We start from the raw sequence: 19,038 nt of genomic DNA, 5'->3' as shown, positions 1-19,038 counted from the left end.
CAAACCGCAAGCAATGTATGTACTTTTTTCCAATTTTTTTTTTCAGAAGAGGCTTTTCCAACATTTGGCCCGACCACACGGGGCCAAATGTGGGAAACACCTCCCCATTTTGGAAGAGTCCTTATTCCTCACAGGAGTACAGGGCTTCCGAAAAAGCACGTCTGCTCTTCTAAAAAAAAAATATCAGAAGAGCAGACATGTTCCTTGGACGAAAATGTGAAAGAAAGAAAGAAAGAAAGAAAGAAAGAAAGAAAGAAAGAAAGAAGGAAGGAAAAAAAGAAAGAAAGAAAGGAGAGAAGGAAGGAAAGAAAGACAGACAGAAGGAAAGGATGAGAGAAGAAAGGAAAGGATGAGAGAAGAAAGGAAGGAAAGACAGACAGGAGGAAAAGGGAAGGATGCGAGAAGGAGGGAAGGAAGGACAGGAGGAAAAGGGAAGGATGAGAAGGAGGGAAGGAAGGAAGGAAGGAAAAGGAAAGGATGAGAGAAGGAGGGAAGGAAGGACAGAAGGAAAGAAGGAAGGAAAGAAGAAAAAGGGAAGGATGAGATGGAGGGAAGGAAGGACAGGAGGAAAAGGAAAGAATGAGAGAAGGAGGGAAGGAAGGAGAGGAGGAAAAGGGAAGGATGAGAGAAGGAGGGAAGGAAGGAGAGAAGGAAAAGGGAAGGATGAGAGAAGGAAAAGGGAAGGAGAGAAGGAGGGAAGGAAGGAGAGGAGGAAAAGGGAAGGATGAGAGAAGGAGGGAAGGAAGGAGAGGAGGAAAAGGGAAGGATGAGAGAAGGAGGGAAGGAAGGAAGGAAGGAAGGAAGGAGAGAAAAAGGGAAGGATGAGATGGAGGGAAGGAAGGAGAGAAGGAAAAGGGAAGGATGAGAGAAGGAGGGAAGGAAGGAGAGGAGGAAAAGGGAAGGATGAGAGAAGGAGGGAAGGAAGGACAGAAGGAAAAGGGAAGGAGAGAAAAAGGGAAGGATGAGATGGAGGGAAGGAAGGACAGGAGGAAAAGGAAAGAATGAGAGAAGGAGGGAAGGAAGGAGAGGAGGAAAAGGGAAGGATGAGAGAAGGAGGGAAGGAAGGAGAGAAGGAAAAGAAAAAGGATGAGAGAAGGAAAAGGGAAGGAGAGAAGGAAAAGGGAAGGAGAGAAGGAGGGAAGGAGGGAGAGAAGGAAAAGGAAAGGATGAGAGAAGAAGAGAGGGAAGGAGAGAAGGGAAAGAAGGAAGGAAGCGCAGCCAGACGGAGGGACGGAAGGAGCAGACCGAAGGACGGACGGACGGACGGAAAGTTAGCGCGGGCGCAGAGCCGCGGCCGGGTGTCTCCCCGGGGCGCGCCGCGCTCCTTCCCGCGGCGGGGTTGCCGGGCTGTGCAGGCGGCCGGCCCGCTGGGCGAAGCCGGGGAGCGGGCGCGCGCCTGGGAGCGCGGCGGGAGCAGCCCGCACTTGTCCTGCAATCGATTGCCGAGCGCGCCGAGCGGCGCCGCCGAGCTCCCGGCGCCGGCCTCTCCCCCCGGCTCGGGCGGGGGGCGGCGCGGAGCCGGGCGCGCCTGGCGCGGCCGCATCGGTTTCTCGGGGTTTGACCAGCTGTCCCGGGCTGGCCCGGCGCTCCCCGAAGATGGAGGAAGTCCGAGCGGGATCCGCGCCCGCCCGCCGCAGCGCCCCGGCCCCCGCGCCCTAGGCAGAGGCGCCGCCGCGCCCCCCCGCGCCGCCCGCAGGCGATGGACGGGCGGCCCCGCACGCACTGCTGAGGTAGCGCCGCCGGGGTGTGTGTGTGTGTGTGTGTGTGTGTGTGTGTGTGTGTGGAGGGGGGAGTGTGTGTGTGTGTGTGTGTGTGTGTGGAGGGGGGAGTGTGTGTGTGTGTGTGTGTGTGTGTGTGGAGGGGGGAGTGTGTGTGTGTGTGTGTGTGGCGCCGAGGGGCGCATCTCTGGGCCGGGCTGTGGTCCAGTGACTTGTTGCTGTCAGGCAGCTCTTCATCCTCCTCATGAATTAATGTGTGTGTGTGTGTCAGTGTGTGTGTGTGTCAGTGTGTGTGTCTGTGTGTGTGTGTGTGTGCGCGCGCGGGGAGGAGGGGATTAAGGTTGTTTGTTGGCGGCCGAGCATAGCGGGCGCGCTGCTCTGGGGGGAACCTCCCCCCCCCAACAGTCTGGTTCCTGGGAGGTGCGCGGATGAACCAGACCCCTGGAAATGGACCAGCAGGGTTCGCTTTGCCATGTGCCAATCGCTTCCTCTCCTAGCTGCAGCCTACCTGGGAGAAGGTGGTCGCCACCCCCCCCTTTTTGCGTGGGGGGGGGGGATTTTTAGGGTGCTAGCTGGCAGGACTTGCATGAGCTTGATCAAGGCAGGACTGACACGTTATTCTGACAGGCTCTGCTCTGGGCGGTGAGAGCCAGGGATGACATGAAGATCTCTTGGTTTTGCCAAGGGCCAAAAACAATCCTGTGAAGTTGGGCTAGGTTTATTGCTCTGCGTGGGTGGGTGGTTTTTTTTTAACCTCTGTTCCTCTCCCCCACTTCCCCCCTGTCTTCTGCTCCTACGGTTTTCTTGTCAATTCTTAAGGAACCGGTGGATCAAGTTTTTCTCTTTCCTGGTTAATCACATTGCTGTAGGTAGTGGCTGACCTCTCTCCCTCCCTCCCTCCTTCTCTTTTTGTTCCTCATCTTTCCTGAAAGTATGTGCCATTCCTGAGTGAGTTTCTCAACAAGACCATCCCAAGAGAGGGAAAGACTTCTCCTCGCTTTTTATTTTTTCTGTTTGTTTCCCCCCCCCACCGATCAGTTGGCTCTGAATGCTTTACTTGTAAGTTTCAGGGACGGGGTGGGAGGGGGGAGGATGTTATTATTAATATTATTAACTGTTCCCATCTCGCTATATCTTCACTACAATCAGAAATGTCTGTCCTTTCGGGGTGGATAGTAGGGGATTATCAGCTGGGTTTGGCCATCACAACCTGGACAGGGTGATCAAACTTTCTTTCTTTCTTTCTTTCTTTCTTTCTTTCTTTCTTTCTTTCTTTCTTTCTTTCTTTCTTTCTTTCTTTCTTTCTTTCTTTCTTTCTTTCTTTCATGTATATTTCATTCCTTTCGCCCTCCACACTTCCCGTCCTCTCCTTTCTTTCCTCCCATTTCATTGGCTAGGATGACCTTCTTTCCTTGTTGCTTCTGACGTGTTCTCTGCCTCTCTACCTTCCCTCCCCCTCCCCATGTGTGTCTGTCTACCTGTACTAAGGGAAAGATAAAGTAATATTAAAAGGGCTTGAGGAAGCTGCTTGGTTTAAAAAAAAAAACAAAAAATGATCTCTAAAAGTGGTTATAATCATGTAAAAATTAGTAATGGAAAGAGTTTGATAGCAGCTCTCCAGTTTGAAATGTGTTATTTGATCTGCCTCACACCAGAGAGGAACACAGAGAAAAGTTGTTGGTTTTTTTTGGGGGGGGGGGGGGAGGGAGAGGGAGGAGAGGGAAGTGGTTTTGGAGACAAGAAGTGAAGCTGCCTGTTTTCCAGTAAGTAATGGAGAAATTCCAGGAGTCAGGGCTAAATATACTTGGCGATCAATACAGAAATGGCTCATTGTGAATAATTTAGCTGCTTGGTGCAGTGAGAGTTTTGAAACTAAAGGCAAAAAAATAAAGGGGGGCGCAGAGCAGGGGAGAGGAAATAAAATTATCCTCTGATCATGTCAGTTTCTTAACTTTTCCACTTAAAAGAATATAGTTGTGATTGATTGCTTCCCCCCCTCTTTTAATCACATGAAAGCTAGGGGGTGTCATCCTATACAGTTACTTGAGTTTCTGGAAAGTAATAGCTTATTCTATCTCAGCAAAGTGCTTTCAGAAACTCTGAGATTGTCACATCCCACAAAATGAATGCTCTAGAAATATGGTATCGGACATGCAGCCTCTCCTGTGATAGATAGCATGGTTACAATGAACAGGTGCATGGGCAGGTGTCGGGGGAGGGGTGAGAGAGGGTGGCTGATGGACCATGGAAGACAAAAGGTAATAAGAGTGAAAGATTCCCTGAACACTGAAGGGTTTTGTTTTGTGTGAGAATGTGCCAGCAGAGAATAAGTGTGAAAAGGGCAATCTTTGGAGTATCAAGGTCCTCCAAGCTAGCTGTGGCTGTGAGAACTGGTAATTGATAAAGCATTACCCAGTTGGAACCCCTCCCCCCCAAAGTGGAACTCCAACTTAATCAAATGAAAGTCTCCACACTGCTCATCAAGCTGCAAACTTACCTTTTCTGCCCCATCTGCAGCAGCTTTAGATCATTTGCCGAAAGAGTTCAATGACTACCAATGCACTGCGTGTGCTCATTTGCATGTTTCTTAGGTGCGGGTTGCAGCAGCAGCAAATTATACCAATGGCTTTCAGTCAGTTTAAGCGTTTAATGGCTGATGCAGGCAGGCATCTTTGAGGGTGTATTCTTTTGCCTTGTAGCACTGCACTTTGACTATGGAAGCAGAAGGTACGGATGGCTATTTAACATGTAAGTACTAATTTTATTTAATTTTGTGGGTTAATTGCGAAGCCTCCTTTGTTTTCCTGTTCACAATATTGCTTCACAAACTAAGCCACTTGAAACTCTTTAACTTTCATTTGTGCTGTTATTAAACTCTGTATTGTAGGAGAACACTGGAGAAATATCATTTAACACTAAATGTTAGTGTTTTTTTTAAACCACCCTACATTATATATTTAAATATTTGCTAAGGATGAATGAACTTTTCCTAAGAGAGTGATGTTTATATAAAACAAAAATGAGAAACGGGATAAAATCTAAATTTCTTTTTTTATTGTGAGGCTTTTTAGGTCTATGCATTGTTTCCAACTTGTCCATTAAAGGACAATACTTTGTGGAACTACAGTATTATAGCTTAATGGCCAGCTACCTGAAAACTATGAGTCAAAATTGGAGTGGAAGGTCCTAATGTTGGAGTGGTACTCCGTTCCCCTCTAGTTTGGACTCTAATCTGTTCGCATCACGGTGTTTAAAATGGACAAGTCATTCTAAATTCTGATCATGTAACTCTGAGCAAAATTTTCACATGTACTTTTTACAGTCAGTGAGGACTGGAGGGAACTGTTTGATTCTCCACCTCCCCCAAAATCGTGTTTCTGGTCACTAGGCAGTCAATTTTAGTTGGTTGTGGAGAAATGTATTTAAAATTGCAAGGCGGGTGGGTTGAAAAGAAGCTAGCAAGTCTGATTGCTGTATAATTGAATAATTTTATGGCGCCGTGGGACAGAAACCTAAGTGTTTTATTTTGTGCAAGCAGGTGACAATGAGCTTTCGCCCGAAAGGGAGCACTCCAACATGGCTATTGACCTCACTTCAAGCACACCCAATGGGCAGCATACCTCACCAAGTCACATGACAAGCAGTAAGCCTTTTTTTGTGTGTGTATTTCTCTGTAGCAGCATTTTTGGGTGAGTTTAGCCTGTGTAGGGGGGTCTTCATCTTGCTCACTAGACTATAGTGACTGCCGTAGAGTTTGCTAACGCAAAGAAGAAAAGAACAGGATAGATTGGGTTTTATTCATGTTAGTGTCTTCTCTAAACATGAGCCTGATGACCACTCTGAAGTATCCCAAGGTGGCATTTGAGAGCTGGTCCTTACCTGTACCAGGTAGGAAACACTAGATTTACTAGTCCTTGTTTTGCTTTGGTAGGTTTTGCGATCCAAAGAGCTTTTAAGCAGGGTTCCAAAAAGCAGTCTGAAATAGCTTTAGCTAAAAAGCCAACAAGTTTTTATCTCAAAAAGGCTTGACTCAAGCAAAATCTAAAGTTATTCTATGCAGGCTTGATGGCAGGATATATTTTTACTGTTTTGAATGGAAACTTCAGCATCCTGTTCATTATCTTAGCTTTGCTTTGAAAAAAAATCAGAAAATGGCCAGTATAAAATGGTCATTTATCGAACTCTCTTACCAGTTGAGCCTTTAACAAATTGAAAGGATTTTGTTTTAGAAAGTGCAGAGAGATCAGGTGTGCTTAACGTTTTTGATGCTGGATTATTTTGCTCTTAGATGAAACACCTTTCCGTTACCTCTTGGAGCATATATATACTTTTATCTTAGAAACATAGATGGTTTCACTGAGGAATACAGTGTTTTATCAAGATACGTATAATGTGCTTTATTATTTTTATTCAGAAGTAATTTAAAATGTGGTGTCTCCAATATACTTTCAATTTTTGTGTGTGTGATACTCATTTTCTCTCTCTTTTCCTCTCCTATGTGTGTGTGAATATATACAGGTTAAAACTTGTACATTTCTCCAAAAATTCTGGAAGAAAACTAAGGCTTTACTCATTAGTTGGTAATAATATGCATATTATCTTCAAAGTTAATTTTACTGAGAGGAAAGTGCTCCTTTCCCTCAATAATTTCTCTTTACCTCCTGCAAATTACAAGTAAACTAGAGATTTTTATGAGCCTTTAAAACTGAGAGTTATTAAGAAAATTTCCAATTATATACATGATGCTAGAGAATGTGGTTGCTAGTATTGTAGGCTGAACTTTGTATGACAGCCTGCCATAAATCAGCAGCTGTAGAGAATGCCAGTCCTGTAGCATTGGGATTCTGATATTCCCCCTCCCCCTTCCTCCACCTTAGGTTACACAAGTTTTACTACTCTCTTCTTTTGTCTTTGTTTACTTTTGTATTAATGGAAAGGCTTCATCACAGAGAACACTTAAAACAGGTTCTCCCTCCCTCCCCCCCCCTTTATCATACAGACTAAAATCAGGGTGCAATTAGTGAGTAAACCTATCTGTTGCATTCATGTGAAAACCTAATTTAAAGTTTAGTACCTAATTTAGCATTTGCAATGATTATTCTTGTTTGATCTCTTTTGTGCTTGCAACATGCATGTTCCAAGTTCAGCCTATGCACATGCCTTTTGCTTCTGTATGGGCTGAACAGTTAATCTTGCATGTGTGTCAATAACTTTCACTGTTGTTGGCCTGTGTTAAGACTATATGGCTGTCGTCTAATGTAGGCCACTGTTCTGGAGGCAGGCAAAATGTGATTGGGGATACGGGACTTTTGCCTGTGTTTTTTAGAATCTTAGAAGGTCGAGTTTAGTGCCCCCCCCTTTTTAAGATAGAATTTGTCTTCATTTTGTTATAAAGCAGATTTTTTTATGGTCCAACTTCACAATGTTTTAGAACAAGGAGCTTTATTCTGTGTTACAAAAGCCCAAGATGTGGGGTGGAAATGGCTACAAGAAACTAAGTGGCAGATTTTCTTGACTCTCAAAATTCCTGCTGATCTGATGCAAGCAGACCTCACAAAGATAGCTCTGTTGTTAGCAGGGAAGACGGGTACTGTGTATGCACAGCTCTTGGGGTCTGATGAGAAGTCACTGGAAAGACCTGGTCCACTGTTGGCCTGCCCGTTTACATTGTTATAAAAGTAGGTTCTGATTTTGCCCTCATTTGCACGGGTGTAAGTGGTGACACAAGGTGCAGAGCAATGATGTATCGAAGCTGTTGTTTTCTGTGAGAAATGGATTCCATGCGAAATGGATTCTTTGGATCCACCAAAAAAGTGAAATCTACATGGGTTCTTCTGGGTTGCCGGGGTGAAGATCAGGGTTAGCTCTTCAGTCCTGTGCTTGATTGGATCATTTTGAACCACTTCTTTATCTTCAGTCATGCCCAGTTGAAACAGGATTTGATTGAAACCATAACCATCTTGCACAGTCAAGGAATGCATAGAACAGATGGGAGAATGCAAAACCTGCTTCTGCAACAATCAAGCGGTTCTCGCTCAGCAGCAGGAAACTGACACTCGGGGAAGAGTTCTTCGTATTTATTAGCCTTTGGCAATTCCATGTTAGTATGACTTTTGGCCAGGCCACTGATGTTTTCAGCTCATGTTCCAAAAAGTTGCAGGTTAAATATTTTTGGCTCGTGTTGAAGAGATGACTACTGCTTGTTTCACATGGTATCGCTTTGTGGTATCTAAGTTACATGCATAGGGTACAGAAGGAGCAGAGACCCGCTTTTCTTCCAAATGAGGTGATCCTAAAAGATAAAGAGATTGCCTGTCATAGCTAGCTAATGATATTACATATACCTTACCGAATGCATCTCCCTTTTAGTAAAGTACTGGATATGTATTGACAGGTCTTCTCATAATTCTAAATAACTCATTGTAACTAAATTGTAAGTAGCCAGTTGACTAGCCAAAATGTTTTCCTCCAACTCCAGTTGAAGAAATACTGTATCTAGTACCATTCTTACACTGAACTACATTGAAAAGTCTCAGGGGGTAGCCATGTTAGTCTGTAACTTTTAAAAATAATGAGTAGCCGGTGACACGTTAGAGACTATCAAAAATACATAGTATCATGAGCTTTGGTGGGTAAAGCCAACTTCATTTTTCCATTAATTTCACTCCAGCTCATCTGATAAAGTAGGTTTTACCCATTGAAGCCCATGATACTATATATTTTTGTTAGTCTCTAAGGTACCACAGGACTACTCAATATTGTTTACATGTGTTTACATGGCCCAAATCTGGAAGTCCTAGATCACACCAGTTACTCCATTCTTGGGCAAACTCTTACAAGTCCTCTAATTGTGCAGTGAGCTTTGTGTATATAGGTGCTGGTGATTTGACAGAGTTGTATTGTCTGACCTCAATACAACCTGTCTAAAGTTCATTGCAAAAGAAGGGACCAAAGGCCCTGATCCTTGCCCCTTAAAGTCTGTGGAAGTCATTTTGTTGACTTTGGTGAACTTTGAATTGGAAATAAATTGGGCAGAGACTCGTAAAAATTGAGCAAGGTTCTGAGGAGATGAACCAGTGTACTTCCCTAAAAGCAGATGGAGCAGACAAATAAAGCAATTTTTGAAAAGAAACAAAACAATTCCATGCTTTTCCATGCTACATTCTTGCTATAGAATTGTCTGAGAGGAAATACTTTTTCCAGGTTACAATGGACTCAGAAAATGTCCACTGTCATACAAAGGCTCGGTTGTTTGTTTAGTTGACTTGACGACCACTCTTTGTAACATGAAGGATATTTCTCTAAATCCATTGTCTGATATTGTGTGGAAAATTAATAATGGCAGTTCTTGGCATGTGACGATGCCAGAGGAAAGCTCCACTTACATTTGAGAATTAAATGGTGCTGCAATAGGTGTTACAAATGACTTTCTTCTTTTCAGGTCTAGATGTAGCCTTAAAATCGATGGAGTAAGAACAATAATAAGTACTGAAACCCACCAATTTTGATACTTGAAAGTGATTAAAAGATCAGTGCACTTTGAAACATGTTTAACAATGCAGAAAAGTTATTAAATGAGTAATTTGAAAATAAGAAAATAATTATGGTTGCCCGAGTTAACTTCCATAATAGTTCTTCTACAATTATAATACTTTTTAGAAAATAATCACAGTGGCTGACTAGAAAGCTGATTGGATGATTGTGCCAAGTGAAAGGAATTGAAGAAGTGTTAAGTTAGAGTCTGTTACAGAGAAGTCAGACAAGATGTTATTACAAAATAACCCATATCCAACCAATCAAAGCAGTCTATTCTGCATTGTCCATTGTGTTCCTTTTTTATAACCTCAGAGCTCAAAATCTTGCACGCTACTTTTTTTTTTAATTAGGAACACTACTACAATTCCTTGTTACCTCACTTTTCCCTGAGCAAAATGTTGCATTTACTGTAGGCGTATCAACTTCACTTCCCACCTCCCATTTGTTTGAATAAATCAACACATCCACTGACTCTACCTTTTGAAATGAAAGTGCCTGAAACTAAATCAGCTTTGAAGATTGTGTTGTGTGATATGACCTTGGAATTTTATTTATTTAGTTTCTTGTAGGGAATGATTCTGGTCATTAAGTTTTCACAGGATGGCCAATGAAGAATAAGGTAAAGCAGTAGCTCTGGATTCACAGGATGTCTGCCTGTGATGTTTCTAGGTGAAGCTTATCTTTAGAGAGATTATGACTTTGTTCTTCTTTTTTTAAGGAAATGTGGGAAAAATTAACCATTCTCACTACTGAAAATGTCTCACCCAAATCCCTCATCCAGTTAACCTCGAACTTCTCAAGAAATGTATTCCTTGGCAGGAAAAATATACGTGAATTTTTAGGCAAACTGGTTGAGTAGTAAAAAAAACACCACAAAAAACCACAAGTAGTCCTGTGGCACCTTAGAAACTAACAAATAAATACAGACTGGGGGAGGGCGGGGGGTAGAAAGTTCATACTTTCGACGTAAATTCAGGCTTTGTCGACACCCACAAGTTGTATGGCTTGAACTATGCTGATAGTAAAAGTGGTAGGAAACCTTGCTCCCCCTGTATACGGACACAGTTATACCTGATACGAAAGTGCTTCTGTAAGAAAGCACATAAGTTATACTGGTATAAGGCACTTTTTTTTTTTTTTTTTTTTTTTTTACACTGGAGTAACTAAATCCATAGAAGAGGTTGTACTGGTAAAACTTTTTTTTTTTTAAATTGCACTCTTAGTCTGTGTAGAATCTGGTGTTAGTCATCTTCCTTTCCAAGTGCAAACTAATGGTTCTTATCAGCGTCTTGTAACTATTTAGTCTTTAAGGTGCTACCAGACTATTTGTTGTTTGTTAAGTTTTTCCTGTTACAGACTAACTTGGCTACCCCTCTGAAGCTTTTAATCGAAAGAGTCAGACTGGTACAGAGACCGGACCTCAGTCACAATCTGAACTATCCTGAGAGAAAGAGTGCTATCTAACTAGCAGGCAGGTGAAGCTAGCTTCACCCATGTATTCTGTATACTCTTTCCTAGGATCACTCCCTACCATATCGCATGCTTGGCAGAAAAATCATTCCTCCCTTTTGGTGAGTGTTATAATGAGGGTGGAGTGGAATGATCAGCTAATCTTGTTTAAATACTATTTAATTCAGGTCAATGGACTCTTTAGAGTGGTCACCTACTCTGGCTTTGTTACAGGACACGCCTTCCTTCTAGGCCTTCAGTAATATCCTTTGACTGTCATCTTCAGTTAGCTCTCGAGGTCACACCCTGTTAACAGCACTCTCAGGTTTTGATCACCTCAGTTTTGCGGAATCAGCAAGTTTTAATACTTAAGCTTTTGAATCTTCACTTTTGTTTCTTTTCAGCCACTTAGGAGGGAAAATGGCCTCAATTTGTTAGGACCAGAGTAGCTGTTGAGTGCTTCTCCAAATGGGATCCTTAGAAATTCAGTAGGCAGCATTTCAATTTTTTTTCCCCTGAAGACAAAGTTGGGGCAAGACCCAGCATCCATTGAAGTCCATTGAAAGGTTCCTATTGACTTCAACTGGGGAAAGTGCCTGCTTCCAAATCCTGAGAGAGAGATGCTGAGCTTTCTCTGCTTCCATAAATCAATGGGGAAGTCAAGGCACTGGGCATGTTGCAGGATTGGGCCTTAGCGATGCAGGAGAGGCATTCTCTGTGTGAGCCGATGCTTTAGGTGCAGTGGTGAAAACAGGTTGAAACACAAGAGGGAGTTGCTGTCCCTCTTGCAATGAAGGCAGAAGGGGAATTGTGTGGGCAGGGTGCTTATATAAGCCAGCAAGAGCAAGGGAGCTCCCCAACACTTTTACTTTCCTATAGCCTTACATGCTTTGAGAGTGGGGAGGAGAAGGGAGTGTTTGGCTTGGGTAGGTTATTCCATAGTTCCCACTGCTTCTACCATTGAAACAAACACTGTCTAGGAGACCCAGTGGGAACAGAGGGTCTTTCCCAGCACGAAATTGCCAGGTCTGGTCCAACTTGGCTGTAAGCCCAAAGCTGGTATCTGAGGAAAACATGCCAAACCACTTTCCACACTCCCTTCTGTTCTGGCCAGGTGCCAGGCTGTTTCCGGCCTCTCATGCTGAGCATGCTCCCTGTGGTGTGTCTGTCCCCGGGGCAGGCAAGGCTTCTCACCAACACTGTCAGTCAGGGAGATTGATGTTCCATGGCCCTGCCTGCAAGTGTTTGAATGGAAGTGGAACCCCCAAATGCTGCCACCGCTCACTGAGAAGCTGTGGGTTGGTGAATGAGTCAGTGGTCTGGGAGGTGTGGAGACCTGACTGTGTTCTCAGCTCTTCCATTGATCTTTGTGTGTAGGTAAGTTGCTCTGTGTCTTCTATGCTACTGCTTTTCCTTGGATTGAATTATAAAGACGGACTCTGCCTCCTGTGGAGTGTCTTATGCCAGGTCTATACGAGACCCGGAAGGTCGGCTTTATGTACAGATCTCCAGCTACGGAGTTGGCTTACCTTAAGCCGAGGTTGGTGCCGTCTTCACAGTGGGAGGTTGCCGGGAGCAAACATGCCTGTCGGCTTCCCTTACTCCTTGCGACTGCACGGAGTTGCCCTGGAGGCGCCCTCAGCTTTCCATTTAGCAAGTCTTAACTAGACCCGCTAAATCAAAAGCCAAAAGATCGATCTCCGGTGCATAAGTATGGACGTAGCCTTAGTCTTGGTGTAGGCACAGTTACTATGCTAGTATAATTATTTCTGATTTTTAGCGGCACAATTGATAGCGTCAATGAAGTTATAGTGGTATAAGACACCTTTATACCAGGGTAAATCATTTCCCATTCCACACAGGGCTACCACAGATATATTGGTTATTGAGTACCTTTATACCGAAAACTGTTTCCACTCTAGAAATGTTGAACGACTTCAACTATTCCAGTTCAGTTAAATTGGTACAACTTTTCTCAATATACATGCCTTTCTTTGCAGTGCCCAGCACGGTGCTGTCCTAATCTGGATTGATGGTTCCTTGAACCACTTTAATATTAACACACTACAGTGGTGGAGTATATGGTAAAATATGAAAACTAATTTCTTTCTTTAACATTTGGCTTATTTTCTGTCTTGATGTGCGTAGCTGAGGTCATTTTAAAAAAGCCATTTAAAAAATCTTCTGGAAATTAACACTCACATTCTTCCAGCTTTCTCTGCCCCCCTCCCTTCTCATTTGTTAAATTCTATTGTGTGCTTGGCTCCATTTGTATGCCACACAAATAAACCCCAATGGAAGTGAACTTTGTCTGTGTTACGCCTAGATCTGCTAAGTAGCATTCTGTATTGTTCATAAGCTCTGTAGGAACCCAGGTTACGTGTCCATTTGTGTGTCAGAGGCCCGTGAAGCTAGATTTGCGGAACAAGGTCTCTTACGTTGCTCCGAGCAGATGGATTGAGCTCTGCTGGCCTCTCCAGAGAGCCAATGAGTTAGAGCAGGGGTGGCAAACCCCAAAATAGTTGTGAATATAGAGCAAAGATCTGGGGGGGAGGAGTTGTTGAGCAAAAAACAAACAAAAAAAGGATTTCCCCTTTAAAAGGAGCCCCCCACCGCGTTTGGTCAAGCCCAAAAAAAAAAAAAGGTACAGGAAGCCAGGGGCCATTTTCAGAGGCACAGGGGGCCACACCCGGGGAGGTGGGGAAAGAACCACATGCAGCTTAGGAGCCAAGGGTTAGCCATGGCTGAGTTATGGATCATGCTGGTCACTCTACAGCAGGGATGGGAAACCTCAGGCCTGGGGGCTGTATGTGACCCCTGGCTTGGTGGGATGAGGCCCCTGAGGCTTATGGGGGGCAGCATTGGGGAGCCCACAATGATGCTCAAGCCCCCAGCTACTTCACCATGGGGATGAAGTACGTACAGCCTACTAGGCTGGCCCCCCTAGGCTCTGGTGTCTGAGGGGAATGTAGGGAGTGTCTTTCTCCTTCTCAATCAGGGGCCACGTCAGTGAGGACTTTGTTTTGTGTTTCTTTGCTTCTCACTTGTGTGCAGCCCCTGACTGATTTTTTCTGTGGGTGGCCCCTGACCCAAAAAAGATTTCCCCACCCCTGCTCTACAAGGATGGTAAATATGCGCCCTAATGACATAATATCATGAGAACTCAGCGGGCAAGACTTGTACCTGTGAACAACTGACCCACTAACTTTACATTCAGGAGTGTACAATTTTAAGAGTCTCTTTGCTCTTCTATGGGTGTTTTCCTCAGCAGAGATTGTCCTGGTGCATAGCTTGCCTCCAGCTAATGGATTATTTAATTGTAATTGATTATTAATTGTAATGGAAGAAGTGTCTTAAACAAACCTTCAAACATTTGGTAGGATGGATTGTACATTGTTTCCCCTTTTCACCTGAACAAAATAAGTTTCTTCCTCAAAATCCATCTTTTCTGGCCATCCATATGGATTTTATGACCCTTGGCCTCCAACCAGTTTCCAGGAAATGTAACACCATGGGCAGTGCATTGATACTCCAGAAAACCACCCTCTCTGCGGAAGACCATGTTTATTGTTTTCATGGTTCTTGTTTGATAGGGTGAGTTTAGATCCCTGATCCTATGCAGGACTGGAATATGCAGCACTTTAAAGACTAACAAGATGATTTATTAGGTGATGAGCTTTCGTGGGCCAGACCCACTTCCTCAGATCAAATTGTGGAAGAAAATTGGCACCACCGGCTGCATCTCTATCACTATGCAGGACTGTCTGTGGTGCGCAGGGTAGAGAGAAACAACATAGCCTAGGTGCCATAATCTTTTCCCAGGTCCTTTTTGAAATTCTGGAATCCTAAAGTTACCCACCAGCATTTGTACAAAGAGTGTCAGATTAGTAATGCCATGATAGCCTTTGAATTCCCATATTTGAAACTGAAAGGATTTCCCACTCCTTTGTATGAGTCTATTACAGTAAATCCACGTGGTCTCCTCTGTCAGATGGTTCAGTAGGTTCCAGGGAAAGTTACATAAGATTCAAATAATGGTTGTAGCAGTTGTTTGATAAGTAGGAGGAAGAAGTTGGAGAGGGAAGTCCAGGATGGTTTTATTTTTTATTCCAAAATTTGTCTCATGATTGTATGTGAATCATGTTTTCAGTCCTATATCAATCTGTGCAGTTAGTCCTGTTCTTGTAATGCCACCAGAAGCAAAACAAATTAGTAAAGAATGCTAACGATCAATTCTGCATTTTCATTTTTCATGCTGCTTAGTGCTACTTGCACTTGGCTCTGTCCTGTAATTCATATATGCAGTGTTTGGATAACAAGCAATCTCCTCCGGGAACTCTGTTGGAGGATGGGGGCAGAGAGAAGGATATTCTGGGATTAACTTTAAAAGCTAAACAGGAGCAGGACATTCTTATCTGGAATAAGAGTATCCAAACATGGAATTAGTCAGGCATGGCTATTAGACTTTGACTCACATGAAGGTAGGGTGGGAACTGTCGAGTGTAAGCAAGCCCTGTGTATGTATTTATGTAAGTCTTAAATTTAACAGGTTAAATTCTCAAAATTTAGGACCAAACCTTGACAGATGTTTTTTGTGGGCACAGGCCACATGGGGAGACTGAGGCACAGGAGGGGATGAAATGACTTGCCCAAGGTTCCCCCCAAAAGGTATGGGCTAGAACCCAGCCAATAAGTGGAGCAGAACTGGGAATGAAGTGGCTCTTCTGAATTACACCTAATGCTCTGGTGACGAGGTTGCTTTCAAGAGAAAACGGAACATGTGTAAACTGGACACCACAGTATCTGTATGCCACCCAGGTAAATTAAATCTTCATAGCTAGGTTCCTAGTGGACATTATCCTTCACTCATGTATCTAATTAAATATAAAACATCAGTGCGTGTGCGCATGCCCACCCAACCCCCCCCCCCCACCCTCCCCGAAGCTTTGAGTTTAGATATACAGACATGATGGAGTTATGCGAACTTTGCTACAGCCAGTGGTGGGTCAGGTGTTTTGTGGACATTAACGGACCCCTGAGAAGTGTATGCAAAGTGATTGGGAAAAAAACCCTTGTGAATTTATAATAGGATTCTTTATTTATCTCTACACCAAGATTAAATAAAGAATCACTTAGGATTCTTTATTTATCTCTGCAAAACACTGCAGCTATATGTTTAAATAATGCGCACACAAAACTACATTGTAGGAACGACGTGGTTGCAAAGTCAAAGGATTCAAAGGTAGGAAATGACAGAATTCAATTTGCATGTGAAATGCAAAAGGTTAAAGTTTGGAAAAGGCATACGCCTCTGAAAACAGCATCTTACAAGAAGTGTCAGGCACTCCCCACTGTAAAAGGTACTACCAGCACTGCCCACTTCTTTTACGTATATAATATTAAAGACCAAGTTTTAGTGATCGTATTTTTAAACCCTTTGTAGTCGGGTTAAAAGACAGTTATGGAAAAAAAACTTTTATGATGGGGTTATAACGTCAGATATCATTCAGCACTTTCTCTCATTATGTATGTAGTATGACAAGACATAATTATATCCTATATAACATTACATAGTATAATTATAAAAAATGCTGTAAAACTTGTTTGAGTTTATTCCTCACACTTTAAAGTTGTCATTTTCACGAGTCTGGTATTATGGTTATTTAAATATAACTCTTGACTAAAAGCTATTGTATATAAAATGAAGTCGATGGTGGGTTTTTTTTGCTATATTTATATGCTAATACAAAACTAAAATAATGGTGTTGCATTGCAGAAAGTAATCCATAAACACGCTTCCATGTATTTTATACCATGCCTAGTAAAACTTACATCGAGATTGCCTTCCCTGCCACTCAAATGCAACCGCTTCTGGAGTAAAACACAATAGCTGTTTAATAGCACAGAGCAATGTTGGACAACATCTGAGGCCTGGAATTGATCATAATTGTCTCTAATTAAAAGTACAAAGAATAGGCAGATTATAATCATTAGTGAGCCTTGGGTAATCACGAACAGGGAGAGCCTTGATTTGTACATCCCAGCTGAAAGACAGCATCTCTAGCTTCCAAGTGTTTTTGTAGCACCTTTTTGGAGCATCATTTGGCAATCCTAACTCGTATGGTGGCATATCAGCTTCTGAATCCTCAGCAATACTTCTTATGAAAATTTGGCCTTTCTTATAAATCTCCCAGATAAGTTTGGGCTGAGTGCAACCTGTCCTGCTAAGGGTATGTCTAGACTGCAGGCTTCTTTCAGAAGAAGCTTTTCCAGAAGATCGCTTCTGGAAAAACTTCTTCTGAAAGAGAGCATCCACACTGCAAAAGCACATAGAAAAAGCCATCTGCTTTTTTGAAACATAGCGTCCATTCAGTGTGGCTGCTATCTCACATTTAAGCTGTGATTACTATGGATGGTGTGACCACCAGGGCACCTGTGCTTTTTCCTCTTCTATTGAAAGAACTCCCTCTTCCCTGTCCACGCACGTCTTTTTCCAAAAGCACCTTTTCGGAAAAAGGCTGCTGCTTTGTAGAATGAGGATTACCAATGTCAGAAAAACCCCTCTGTTCTTTCAATTTTCTTTCGAAAGAACATAATTGCAGAGTGGCTGTAACTCAAGTTTTTTCAGAGAAGCGATTGTTTTTCTGTAAAAACTCTGTAGTGTAGACATACCCTAAGAAACAACAGGAGCACAGGACCTGTTGGTATGGATACAGCTGTCTTGCCTATAGAAACACTAGTGCCAAAACAATATGGATAGTAACTCTATCTTACGGTTTTGTGCTGCCACGCATTGCAGTAGTTCTCAGTGCCTTCCAGGTAAAATCAGTAGCAAAGTCCCTCGTGGATTTCATGGAATCTCTGGTTTTTCTTCCTTTATGGGGTCAGAACTTTACTTGGGATAGGTTTGAGAGTTTTTGTTTGTTTGAAGAATGGGGAGAAGTTTGGGAATACAAGGCTGGAATTGTGTCACTTAGGGTGGAAAGGTTTTATTGAAAGAGGAAGTCTTTGCAATGTTTCCTAAAGGTGTTCAGACTTGGGATTAATCTGATATCTGGAACATAGCTGGGTCCTCTTGTCAGAGAACACTTTATTCCCAGTTTACGTGATCCCTTTCTCCCACCCACCCCCGGCTTTGATCTGTGTTGTCCCACGGCTGTCGTGGTGGTTCAGTGATCAAAATTTGAGCTTGGCTATAATAGTGGTGTGATCATTCATTGTTGTGAACATGAGAATTTGAGCATAAGCCTGATGGGCTCCTTGTCCTGTGAGTGATGGAGAAGATAGGCAGCTGTGTACTGTGGTAACAGCAGCTCGTTCAGCATCTTCATTTTCGTCTTGAGACCCCACACATAGCAAGTAAACCAACCTGGAAGTGATAAATCCACAGCCAAGTCCTCCTGCATAAGAAAGGGATGAAATTTCCTAGCGAGCAGGAGGTGAAATTATAATTACAACGTATAATTATAAACAGTGGAATCCACTATCAACAATTTTGTAACACATGATGCTTTCAGGTAGTGAAAATCGTCTGTCTTGTTACTGGCTGCAGTTCCAAAACTTTTTTTGTTTTTGTCACCGCGTGTGCATGCTGTGAAAAGCAATGGTGTGTGGATCAGGCAGTTATTAATTCTCTTCTCTTACCTCTCAAAGAAAACCACAGCTAACTAATTAACTAAAACAAATTGCAAATAAAGCTGATCTGTGGGCGAGGAGAATAATTGCAGCAGTAATTATGTAACAAGTAGGTGTTTAATTTAAAAATGGGACTTTAAGAGCTACTGTTAGGAAGTGTTGGTGCTAAGTGTTCCGCAATGGCGGGCAAAGCGTAGTGTGTTCATTGACTCATTAATTACCTTAGGCTACGCTTTTTTAAAAAAAATGCTCAGTGTTGTCCCAATTCTGCTCCCATTGACGAGAGCTAGGCCAAAGCTGAGAGCATTTGGAAGTTCTACTAAGAAAGCTGCTGCTTGTGGCCATGCCAAGGGATGCTACTCTGGTGGCAATATATCAGAACATTTTTAAGGTCTGAGATATGGGACTATTGGGCTTGCTTATGGATTTCCTCAGTTGTTCCCTATCTTCTGGCCTTTGGAGCCATCAAAACTGAATGGTGACTTTATTAACAACAACAATGAAAAAAGGTAGAATCAGAAATGTGCCATGAGGTTTCATCACATTTCAAGTGCCATAAGGATTATTCACTGCAAAACATTTCACATTCACTATTCCTTGTGAGCTGTTGAGAATTTTTAACGACAAAGGATGTACATAAAGTTAAGACATGGCAGGAACCAGGAACTTTTTTTTAAAAAGCGTTTTTTATGTCACACTG

General features: G+C 42.9%; 1 protein-coding gene across 7 annotated transcripts in view; it reads left to right on the top strand.

Annotated features, from left to right (window-relative positions):
* Positions 1-1,322: 1,322 nt before the first annotated feature.
* The window catches only part of IKZF2 (IKAROS family zinc finger 2), a 140,319-nt gene continuing 122,603 nt past the window's right edge, over positions 1,323-19,038 (top strand). For 2 of the 7 annotated variants that reach the window (XM_075933945.2, XM_075933949.2), the window contains exons 1-3: positions 1,598-1,730; positions 4,418-4,466; positions 5,257-5,361. In XM_075933945.2, coding sequence (XP_075790060.1) covers positions 4,433-4,466; positions 5,257-5,361 — 139 coding nt within the window. In that variant the 5' untranslated portion in view covers positions 1,598-1,730; positions 4,418-4,432. Of the gene's footprint in view, positions 1,731-2,051; positions 2,778-4,417; positions 4,467-5,256; positions 5,362-5,395; positions 5,607-19,038 lie in introns of those variants that run through there. The other 5 variants (XM_075933947.2, XM_006127384.5, XM_075933946.2 and 2 more) reach the window with 5 other exon arrangements.

This window comes from Pelodiscus sinensis, chromosome 7 (assembly GCF_052426305.1).
Source record: "Pelodiscus sinensis isolate ZL-2025 chromosome 7, ASM5242630v1, whole genome shotgun sequence".
In the NCBI taxonomy this organism is placed as follows: Eukaryota; Metazoa; Chordata; order Testudines; family Trionychidae; genus Pelodiscus; species Pelodiscus sinensis.
The sequence above is the reverse complement of the archived record's forward strand: the minus strand, read 5'-3'. Positions and strand labels throughout refer to the sequence as shown.